General features: G+C 39.4%; 1 protein-coding gene and 1 pseudogene across 5 annotated transcripts in view; both read right to left on the minus strand.

The window, feature by feature from the left end:
* RNF13 (ring finger protein 13) overlaps positions 1–12,296 on the minus strand; it is a 190,432-nt gene that overhangs the window by 115,498 nt on the left and 62,638 nt on the right. For 4 of the 5 annotated variants that reach the window (XM_014537443.1, XM_014537440.1, XM_005863474.2 and 1 more), the window contains one exon: positions 10,038–10,118. The exons of the other annotated variant lie outside the window; for it this stretch is intronic. In XM_014537443.1, coding sequence (XP_014392929.1) covers positions 10,038–10,118 — 81 coding nt within the window. The remainder of the gene's footprint in view (positions 1–10,037; positions 10,119–12,296) is intronic. 5 annotated transcript variants of the gene reach the window in all.
* LOC102246924 lies at positions 3,465–4,610 on the minus strand (annotated as a pseudogene).

Genomic DNA, 12,296 nt, shown 5'->3' on the forward strand with positions numbered 1-12,296 from the left:
TTCGATGTTTCTATCTCTCTCTTCCTCTCCCTTCCTCTCCCTAAAATCAATCAAAAGATTTTTTTCTTAAAAAAGGTATTTGTTTTTAATCATTTCTATATTGTTAAATGTGTTATGACAAGCATGTGTTATTTTTTTATTTTATTATATTTTTAACCCTCACTCAAGAATGTTTTTACTGATTTTTTTTATTTATTTTTATTTTTTAAGAAAGAGAGGAAGGAAGAGAGAGAGAGAGAGAACCATCAATGTTAAAGAGAAGCATCGATCGGCCACTTCATGTACGCACCCCGGCCAGGGAACAAACCTACAACCTAGGCATGTGCCCTGACCAGGAATAGAACCCACGACCTTTTCGTGTATGGGATGATGCTCCAACCAAATGAGCATCCAGTCAGGGCAGCATGTATTATTTTCAAACTTAAAATTTATAAAAATACACATAACCTAAAAGTACAAAAAACTAGCATTAGTGAAAAATTGAATTTTTAAAAAACAACTCTTAAATTATTAAACATTATCTTTCCTGATGATTATGCTAAAAAAGAATAACTTCCTAAAATAGCTTACTAATTCCTATTCTTCCCTCAGAGGTGAGTCACTTAGAACTAATGCAAATTTACTTTCATTGATCCACTAAGTCTCTGAGGTAGGGTGATAATGAGTTTTGCCAATTAATTGGCAGAAGCCCTTTGAATAGGAGTGGCCAAGAAGATGCTGCCTTAAGCCAGATCCACATGTCTAGAGTCACCCTCTAGGGCCAATCCCTTATTAAAAGGATACTTGCTCCACGATCAAGAACCCTCCTCATCTCTATCTTCTGAAGGGGGTCCTTTATGCCAATACATAGGAAACCGAAAAAAACTACCAATGCCTAGGATACTCAGAAACTGGATGCCCACCTTCTCTTTGCTGTTATAATTCTGTGATGATTAAACAAAGTTCTGGACAAACATAGTGCATGTATACTGGCACCTCAATTATCATAAACTGCATAATGCAGTAAGTTTACAGTATATTATGTTGGTTTTTAAAAAGCATTTATGACTATACATAAAGCAAAGTGCACAAAATGTAATTTTTCAACTTGATGTGTTTTCTGACGTACCTGAATCAGGACATAGAACATGAACAGCATTCCAGAAGTTCCCTTCATGCTCCCTACCATTCATTCACTGCTCCCCAACCCAATCCCCAATGTCACTGCAGAAACATCTAAGAGCATAGATTCATTTTGGCTCAATTTGACACGTAACAGAAACAGAACCATACAGTACAGTAAATGCCCTTTTAGATTTCTTTCTCTCAGTGCCATATTTGTGAGATTCATTCTACTGTTAACCAACCATACTGTTGAGACATACTTAGTAAATTTTTTCATTTTCATTTCTATGTAGTATTACATTCTGTGAGTATGCCAGAACTTATTCTAGAGTTGATGAGCATTTGGGTAATTTCTAGGTTATTGCAAATAGTGCTGTTATAAACATTCTAGTACAAGTCTTTTCATGAACACATGTATATGTCTGTGAAGTATGTGCATTGAAATAGAACCATAGGCTATCCAGCAGGATCATAGGGTATTAAGCTTTAGTAAATACCACCAAGCAGTTTTCCAAGGTAATTTGGGTTACACTTTTCAACTGAAACAATATAAATATAAAAATCATACAAATATAATTTTGCTTTAGTGCTTCAGAGGGTTTTCAGAATTGCAATATTTTGGGGTAAACATTAGGGAAAATTACTTTTGTTGATAAATTACACTGGTTAATAAAGTCATAAAGAGATAATTCAATGAAGTGGTTTTGTTTAAAAGACTGTTTCAGCCTGAAAAGTAGACTTCAGATTTCACTGAATGTCAAACTATGTAATGAGTAAAATGAAGAATATATAGTGATAATGTCAATAAAAATGCTAAAAGCAAGGTAGCTAAGCATCTTTGCCTTCATTAGAGTATAAAAGTAAAAGCAGGGCCCTGACTGGTTTGGCTCTGTGGTTAAGAGCATCAGCCCACAGACTGGAGGGTTTCTGGTTTGATTCCCTGTCAAAGGCACATACCTTGATTGCACGCTCAATGCTCGACCCCGGTCAGGCCGAGTGTGGGAGGCAATCAATCGATGTGTCTAACATCAATGTTTCTCTCTCTCTCTCTCTCTCTCTCTCTCTCTCTCTCTCTCTCCCGCCACCCCTCCCTCCCTTCTACTCTGTCTAAAATCAATGAGGAAATATCACTGGGTGAGGATTTTTTAAAAAGTAAAAGCAGGGCTGTAAGTGTTGCTCAGTGATTGAGCATTGACCTATGAACCAGGAGGCCACGGTTAGATTCTGGGTCTCAGCACATGCCTGGGTTGCAGGCTCAATCCTCAGTAGAGGGCGTGCAGGAGGCAGCCAATTGATGATTCTCTCTCATCACTGAGGTTTCTATTTCTCTCTCTTCCTCTCCCTTCCTCTCTGAAATCAATAAAAACATATTTTTTTAAAAAAAAGTAAAAGCAGGAAGAGGAGAAGTGATAAACTGGTGTCTCAGTGAATACCTGAAGTTATGAATTAATAACTGCAGTAACATCAAACAGTTAACATTTGGTGAGCCATGGCACTCAGTACTCTGTGTCAAGCACTATGCCTTTTAAATGTTCTAATTCAGTTCATCTTTGCAACCCTATGAGATAATTACTATTATTATTATCATCCCTATTTTAAAGATGAGGAATCATCTAAGTCTCAAAAAAGGTAACCTGCCCAAGGTTACACATAATGCAATCCCCAAAAAGTCTGACTCCAGATGCTATGTTCTCAACCACTATGCTATACTGGCCTCCACAAGATTAAAAAAAAAAGTGGGTGAAGAGCAAAATGGACAACAAGAAGAGGAATGGACATTTACAACAATGAACAAGCAAAAATGTTAGTCTAAGGGGAAATTAAGGCTGATTCCAAAATTTTATACAAATACTTCAAATGATAAAGATGTCAACCTTATGCCCTGGCCAGGTGGGTGGCTCAGTTGTTAAAGCATCATCCCATATACCAAAGGTTGCAGGTTTGATTCCCGCCTGGTCAGGGCACATATCTTGGTTTTGGGTTTGATCCCCAGTTAGGGTGTGCATGGGAGGCAACCAATCAATGTTTCTCTCTCTCTCTCTCACCCTTCCTCTCTCTGTAAAATCAATAAAAACATATCCTCAGGTGAGGATAAAAAAGAAAAAAGATAACCTTTCTGTCATAATTTTTATTATCAAACCTAGACCAAGAGTTATACTGATCAATCAGATGTTATCAGCTATCATTTTCCTACTGTGAGACAGATGATTTTTTTTGAGTGTTTAATTCAAACCTATATTTGCCATTTCTAAAATGTTGATCCATAGACCACTTTCTTGTTACACATGTATACCAACGAAAACAAAAGGCAAAGAATCACTGCCATCCCTACAAAAGGAATGGCTCCTTTTCTAACATTCTTTAAAAATATACATTGTACAGTCTTTGCGCCTCACCAAAGGTGGCAATGTAATAAATACACTGGCTTAGTTCTCCTCCCTGCTCAGCAAGGTCCACCAACTACCTGTTAAAGCCCTCTTCTTTTTGGATTTCTCCAGGGCTTTGTCCATGGTTTTCTTGTTCTCCCCTCAACATCTGGGACAGTATCACTTGCCCTTAGGTTTATGATTCAGTCCTACACCGGAGAAGTGGAACCACTCGATGGGGCACTCGTCATTGTCACAGCTGATCATTTCTCCATAGAAGACCGGATTGCACAGACATTACGTGGGCTCGTTCTGGTTGATGGGAAAGTCTGCAGGGGATGCTTCCCTCTCTGCTTTGGTTTGCTTTCTTCTCCTTAGGCGTTCCTGAGGTGATGTCATCATGGTCCTGATTATTGGCTGCATTCTCTCAATTTTCATTGTTGCACTGTCTCAGAGACCTCTTGTTATTGGGCTTTTCTGCCTGTGTTATTGTCTCATTCTTGGACTTATCCTGGCCGGCTTTGCCACTGTGGCCAGTGGTGTCATTGACCTCTTGGAGTTCCTCAAAGAGTTCCATGTGACTGTCCAGATCCTGTTCTCCACCAGCTCCACCATCTGACTCTCAATCTGGATCTTCTCGTCTCCCAGGTCCTGGCTCCAGATCAGGGCTCTCTGAATGCAGTGCAACACTGTACTCTTCTGGTTGCTCTCCGTCTCCTGTTTAAACTTCTCATAATACTCATCTAGTTCCTTCAGGATTTCTTGGTATTTCGCATCAACCTCCCGCACCAGAAATACGTTTCTCTGCAAATCAAAAGGCAGAGACCCGATGGAGTCCAGGTAGCCCTCCACATAGTTCACCAGGTGGATCTGCTCCCGTTGGCAGGACTCCATGGTTCACCGAGATCCCCTGCCACTCTGCGTGGCTTTCTGCTTCCTCCAGCCCCTGCCCCCTCGGAGCCCAGCCCTGCAAAATGCAAACCTCCTGCCCACCGGCATCCCCCCTCCTGCTCACTCCACCTGGCTATGTCTGTGACCATGCCGCCTGGCACAGGCGCAGGTGGGCCGGGCCAGTGCTCCTCGCCTCAGGCACTGGGTGGGCGTGCAGATACGCTCCCAGGCACAGGGGCCGGGGCCAGGCCAACCAAGAGCGCTGCCCACCAGCCATACTTGTCCAACATGGAAAACCCCCAGATGATTTTATTTATATCAATAAGTTCCTAGAATGCTAAAAATATCCACTGCCTTTTTCTCTAATTCTTTATTAGATTATTCTTTAAAAATCTACCAGTAACTTTCATATACAGGATACATTTAATTCCTTATCTATATATAGAAAAGCCTAAGCAATCATTCGACCATTGGACCATTCCATGACATGCACTGACCACCAGGGGGTAGACCCTCCAACCAGTAGGTTAGCTTGCTGTTGGGGTCTGGCTGATCGGGATTGGGAGCGATGGGCCGGACATGCACTGGAGCCCTTCTGAGGTCCCTCCTCAGCCCCGATAGTGCACAGGTGTGAGGGACCCCATCAGTGCATGAATCTGTGCACCGGGCCTCTAGTTTACAAATAATTGGACATTATGCTCCTCTTATGAAGCAAAATATCCTTTAACTATAATTCATAGCATAGTAAGTTCCTGTAACACTATGCTCTGCATTCACTGGCTGCATTTCATGAGGGCTCTGTTTAAGTACTAGGATGGGTAAGACTGAGGCCCTACCCTAGTAATATCTGAAAAGAACTAACAGACCCAATAAGAGAAGAAAACAACAAAGAATAAGCAACATATAGTACAACTGCATAGAACAGAGCAAATCTGCTCTATGGGAGGCACTAACAGAAAAAGTGGTGTTTGTCTTGGTTCTTAAACTTTACTGTATTTCAGTTGGGTACCAAAAACTGACCATAGTACTATAAATGACCTGACCAATATAACAACAGATATTGCTCTTTTTTTTTTTTTAAGTTCAAGATCTAACTGGCTTTATTCAACAATTCATGAATTGGGCAGCATCCCACCTAGTAAATGGAAAGGTGCCCCCCGCTATCACTCTTTTAACATGTTCTAGACATTATATTTCTACTGATGTCCTATAAAATCGAATTAGGTTTTTGGCAAGTACATCAGTTATTTCAACAAATTTTTGACATGTTGCATCTAAGCTATATTTCTACTCTTTTCGGTACCTATCTTTTAAGACTCAAGGGCAAACATTAGTATATTAACCATTCCAAGCTTCATGCCATCTGCAAATCCAACAGCCATTCCTTCCAAGTCTTTTTGCACATCAAGAAATGCACTGAATAAGATAGAAATGTGAGGGTTATGGACCAATTCAAAGTTAAGCCCTTGCCCTAGCCAGTTTGGCTCAGTGGATAGAGTGTCAACCCACGAACTGAAGGGTCATGGGTTCGATTCCCGGTCAAGGGCATGTACCTCGGTTGTAGGCTCGATCCCCAGCCCTGGATAGGGACCTGGGAGAGGCAATCAATGTGTTTCTCATTGATGTTTCTCTCTGTTTCTCCTCCTCCCTTCCACTCTCTCTAAGAATCAATGGAAAAATATCCCACGGATGATGATTAACAAACAAAAAAAAAGTAAAGCCCTTGCTCTGGCCAGATGGCTCAGTTGGTTGGAATGTCGTCCCATACACCAAAGGGTTTCGGGTTTGATTCTCGGTCAGGCCATATATCTAGGTTGTGGTTCGATCCCCAGTTGGGGCAAGAATAGCCAATGTTTCTCTCTCACATCGATGTGTGTGTGTTTTTCTCTCTCTCTCCCTTCCACTCTCTAAAATCAATGAAAATATATCCTCCAGTGAGAATTTTAAAAAAATAAAAGGTTAACTGGATCAAAAGAAAGGGTTTTCAAAAACCTCTTCGTAAATTAGATATTACATTTATAACATTATTCAGAGCAGTAACTGAGTATCTTTCACCTCAAAGTAACATCTCATCTTTTACACACTGATAGAATTCTTCCCAATAATCTTTTGTGGTTATATATTTTATCAGATTTTAGATTTATAACCTTTTTAGATTATATATTTTATCAATGAGTTAGATTTTAGATTATAATAAAATCTGATTAAAAGGTATCATAGATGCTTCTGGTCAAGGTGAAATAGGTAAATACTGTGTTTGCTTCCTCCAATGACCACATCAAAATTACAAATAAATTATAGAACAATCAACCTGGAAAACCATCTGAAGATTAGCTGGACAGAATTCCTATAACTAAGGATATAAAGAAGCCACATTTGGTAGGAGGGGAGGAGACCCACACCACATGTGATGGTTGAGAAACATCAGGAAGGATATCTCATCTGCAGAGGTCCCACCTAAGGAGCAAGGGGTCCCAGTCCCACAATGGGCTCCCGAGCCCAGGGTTCCAGTGCCAGGAAGAGGAGTCTCTACAACATCTGGCTTGGAAAATCAGCAGCGACTCTATCCAGATGAGAGTGCTGCTGGAAACCCAGGCATCCTCTTAAAGGGCCTGTGTACAGTCTCAGTTGCCCACACTCACCCTAAACTCCTTTGAACAAACAGTAGTGAAAGGTACCAGAAACATACATAGAGAAACTGACTTGTAAGACTTCCAGGTGAGGGCTGGAGGGACAGCAGAGATTGTCCCTATGTTGAACCCTCCCCCCACATGGCCTGAAAGTACAGGCGCTTCAGACTTTCTTAAAAATTCTCAAGGATCCTCAGACCCCAGGCAGGCAAGGATTGGCCTCAGAGTGCCCTTTACCTCTGGCTTAAAGGCCCCAGCCCCAGCAATGGTGCCAAATCTGAATATTCATTAACGTGGTGAACATTAACCTGGTGAACACCGTTTACCTTACCCTGAAACTCCCTGAGACCTTGCCCCACCCAAAGCTCTGGCCATTCCTTGAAGGCAGCCATCTCACTAGTGCTGCAGACTTCCCTAATAACTCTCAAAGGTCCAAAGGGTCTGGGAAGGTGGCTAATGGACACACCATGCCCTGTGCCTCTTGCTGATTGGCCCCAGGACCGCTTTGTAGAGTGGTCAGCCTTGGTTCATCCTGTGGCCTCTCCCACGTGCCTCCAGGCCCACCACAGGCAGCTACCACCTGTGGATCACTTTGTAGCTCCTACCAGGTGGCCCAGGGCCAAGCACAGGCAGCAGTTGACCTTGGCCTGAACAGGAGCCCCACCCAAGAGTCCTCAAAACCAACATACCTGGTGGCCAGCTTCAGATCACAACAGAGAATCACCCATTAGCTCCACAAACAGCATACCCAAAGGGTAGTCTCAGCAGGCTCCAGAGCTTCACTGGGGCAAATCCCACTCCATGCTGTCAGTCCCTGCATAGCAGCTGGTACACTATGATCATGGCTAATCCTTCCAGCCAACCAGTCTGAGGCTCAATCCCCACCCAATGAACTGCAACCGGAGGGCACATACAACCCACATTCTTGGAGCACCCAGCTGAGGTGATCAGAAAGACTGTGCCACTGGGCTCCACAAGATACCTACTATATAAGGACACCCTGCCAAGATCTACCTAATACATAGAAACAAACACAGAGGGGCAGCCAAAATGAGGAGACAAAAAAACACATCCCAAATGAAGTAAAAGGGAAAAACTCCAGAAAAAGAACTAAACCAAATGGAAGCATATAATCTACCAGATATGGAGTTCATTGAACTTGGGGAAGAACAGACAAAAAGTCTCTACAGAGTTGAACATTTCTTATGTTGAGAGCAGCCGCCCTCATAGCTAGTATTTCACTAAATATGTGGTTAGTCACTACCTAGCCTGAAACTGGTCAGCGAGAAAAATCCACGTGTTAGATTTGGGGAAACAGGCTGGCAAAGGATAGCTCCTTGATTAGCTGGGTAGCAACAGAGTCAGAATATTCTGAGGTGAAACCACAGAGGCCTCCTGATCAGAGAAAAGGGGATGTGCTTTGGAGGTCAGTGACTGCATTAATCCTTTATCAAGCCAGGTCTACAGGTGATTCTGGGTTTTATTCCTGAAACAGTTTGGAAACTGCTTTTCCAGGCTATGATACTCTGAACATCTCTATCCCTTTCTAGGTAAATTAGCTAAAAGGGATTCCATTATAAAAATTAAGAAACCTTTCATATACACAAATGATAACCAAGTATGAACTTTATGAGTTTATAAATTTATGAACTAAAAGCACTACATATTCAGAAAAAAATATCTAAAGGCCTGTAATAGCAGATAACACCCTAATGTTTAACTCTAAAGAGAATAGTGGGATTGATATGTACAAGTAAACGAAGGGGTGAAGGAAGGTTTTCATTTTTCTTCTGTATACATATATTTTACAATGAGAAATAGTCATACAGTACTGGGAATTTATAAACATAATTTAAAATCATGCATGCAGCACATATACTAAAAGTAATTTTTTTTAACTTTAAAAAATTAAAACCCAGAGGTGCCTGTCAACCTAATTGAGAATAATAGTTTTACTGTACTTAACAAACTAAAAACATTCTATGGTACATATAAACACAATTTCATATATTCTGATTTATATAACATAAAAACTTCATATTACCTTGGAATGGTTAATATGGGTAATACTTTCTAACTATGACCCCAGAGGAGAAAGAAAAAATAGCAATTTTTAACTAAAATAAAAATTCTAAACCTTAAATAAAGTTAAAAGATGAGCAAAAAACTGGGGAAAATAATCTGAAGCATAATGGCAAACAATAGATTGATACTTCCAATATATAAAGAATTCTTACAAATCAATAAGAATCAATATCTTAATTTAAAAATAGGCAAAGAGCATTAACAGGCATCTCTATTCTCTCTCTCTCTTTCACACACACACACACATACACACATGGCAAAAAACATTAAGATGATCAATCTCAGTTTTTTTATCAATCAATAATATTTGGTAATATCTAGTATTAAAGATGGTATAAGGACAGCCTCAGACACTAAATTTAGAAGGGCATCCTGGAATACCAACAAAAGTTTAAACATGTGTTCCATAAACAAAGCAATTCTACATTATCTTATACAAATAAACAGACACACAAGGATAAAGACATTCATGCACTATGAAAAATTAAACAAATATTAAAAAATCCATAGTGTTTTATGATATTGCAAAACCATGCAGCCAATGCAAATAAAAATGTACCACTTCTGTTAGCATGAAAAGGTTTTCTAGATATATGATTAAGTGAAAAAGGCAGGCAACCAAGTAGTATGTTCCTATTAGTGTTAAATACAGATTCATTATCTATACAAGCATTTAAATAAAAATATGCGCACACATATCTATACACACACACCACGGCATATATTCTAGAAAATGGGTCTAAAATATTGTATACCAAAATGTTAACAGTGGCTAGTCCAGAATAATACAATCATAGGTGATTTCCACTTTCTTCTTCATACCTTTTGAATAGTCTAAACCCTGTACAAATGAATATGTACAGGTTTTCTGATGAGAAATAGTAATAAATATTTTCATTCTTAAAATAAAGTCACCTTATTAAATACTTTGTGCTGTAATCATATATTACTATTTTCTTACCTTTAAACCTTCAGCTGGAAGTCTATAACCAAATCTTGCTGGAAGGTCATCAAATGTCTGAGACACATTTTCAAAATTATACTAAATGTAAAATTAGAAACAATCCAGTTACAACCAACTTAAACATCACATTAAAAACAAAAAGTTTATTAAATTATTTGAGTTGTCATTTCCACAATTCTGATTTATTATCACAGTTTATTACAAGAAAAATAATTTTATAAATGCGCATCCACTAAAATAGCAAAGAATACATACAATTTACTACATATACAGCTGCTTAAATTGGATTCTGATTTCATATAATAATTAAACAACAGCAATAATTCTATAACATTAAACTGCCCACTATTTTCTGAGTTTTTCCCACAGATAATACCCTAGCAAGAGATTTTCTAGAAAGATTATTTCCCAGCAGGATTCCACTTTATTTTCTCTATATTATAGGGTCTGACTTATTGGAAGAGATTTACAGGATTTCTGGCCCTTGATATGAAAAATGCATTTTCCCCAAAGCAAGGACGAGTATCAAATCCTACTTTTAAAGCATTGTTATTTTTTATATAATCTGAACATTTTTATCTAGGGCTAAACAATGAAAGGATTAAACTGAATGAAGTACATATATATAGAAAACCTATTTTAACAACTTTCCCCTTCCTTATAGATATAGATTCCTATGCTAAAATATTTATCAGTCCTCTACCAAAACAGAACAAAACAAAACAAGTAAATAGTAAATAAGTAACTTTAGAAACACAGACAAAACCTGTATGGTGCATTAGAAGTTCAGATAGTTGCCATAAACTGTAGGCAAAAAAAATCGAACATATTTTTTGAATATACATAAAAAGAATGGAACAAAGCAAGACTGTTATGTATAGATAACAAAGGATAGAAGGATCAAGCAAAACTTAAATATTCATAAACATGGATTAGGTCGCACATCCAGGTTGATGGCTATATCATCCCTAAATCAAACACATACTGGTGATCCCCATTCTAGCTTCATGTGTCATATGCCAGAGACATGCAGATAAATAGCTCTTCAGGTTAACAGCAAGTTACAGCTGTGTTCACATGCAAATACCTCACATCTCTCCCATAGATCAAGCAAAGGTTGGATCCAGACACCTTCCATCTGTCAAGTCCCCTTGCTAACCTCAGCTCAGACCCTGGTAACCACCCTGTCACCAGGGAGAGCTAATGCAGCAGAGAGAGACTGGACAAACTGATGACAGTAACACAGGACTCAGGTAGTATGGTTCTTACATTCCACTTGTACCCTATCCCAAGTGTCTCAGCATATCCATCTTTTCCCTATACTTCTCACCGTATGTTTGTAATTAATTCAATAAACTGTGTGATTCAAGCAACTGAATTTAGTCTCTGAACCTATCCATTGTGTCACCTCTGGAATAGTCAGCCTGGCGTTATACTTGGAGGTCAGCGCTGCTTCTGAGTAATTTCCTACTGTAACACTAATTCATCTTTGCAGAGTGCACTAGGATTACAAAGTGCTTTAGAGTCACAATGTGCTATTATATCCATCACCACATGTATCATTTAATCTCTTAAATAAAAGACCTTTCTTTAATTGATTTAATTCAATTATGATCAGCTCTGTGTTGAATTTGAGAAACTCATTTAACTCTTCCAAGGCCAAAGACACTACTGTAAAATAAAGAAACTGATCTAGATCAACATAGATAGACCAAAAAAAAATACAAATGAGTGCAGGCAGTACTTTTTTAAAAGGTATATTTAAACTCAGGAAATGGAAAATCTACACCTGTACTGAAGTATTTTTTTTTATCATTTCCTATTATTGAAGAGTTTCACTTTTTTACTAGAAGTTCAGAAATAAAATATCTGCCTTGACCTACATAGTACTTGTAATACTAGGACTTGGAATCAATTGTGTTATTGAGTGAAACCCATTTTGAAATTACTTTGTCTTTTCTTAATAGCAAACTAAGGATTGCCTCACACTGCCTCTTATAGTCCCACTAGAGGTCCAGTACACAAAATTCGTGCACGGGTAGGGTCCCTAGTGGCTGCCAGATGCCGGCAGGGGCCTTCCTTCATTCTGCCCAGTCCCCTGTGGTCAGCGCACGTCATAGCGAGCAATCAAACTCCCGGTCAGTCAAACTCCTGAGGGGGCACTTTGCATATTAGGCTTTTATATATATACCAGAGGCCCGGTGCACAAAAATTTGTGCACTCGGGGGGAAGGGGGGGTCCCTCAGCCCGGCCTGT

Source organism: Myotis brandtii, unplaced genomic scaffold, assembly GCF_000412655.1.
Source record: "Myotis brandtii unplaced genomic scaffold, ASM41265v1 scaffold179, whole genome shotgun sequence".
NCBI classification, from domain to species: domain Eukaryota; kingdom Metazoa; phylum Chordata; class Mammalia; order Chiroptera; family Vespertilionidae; genus Myotis; species Myotis brandtii.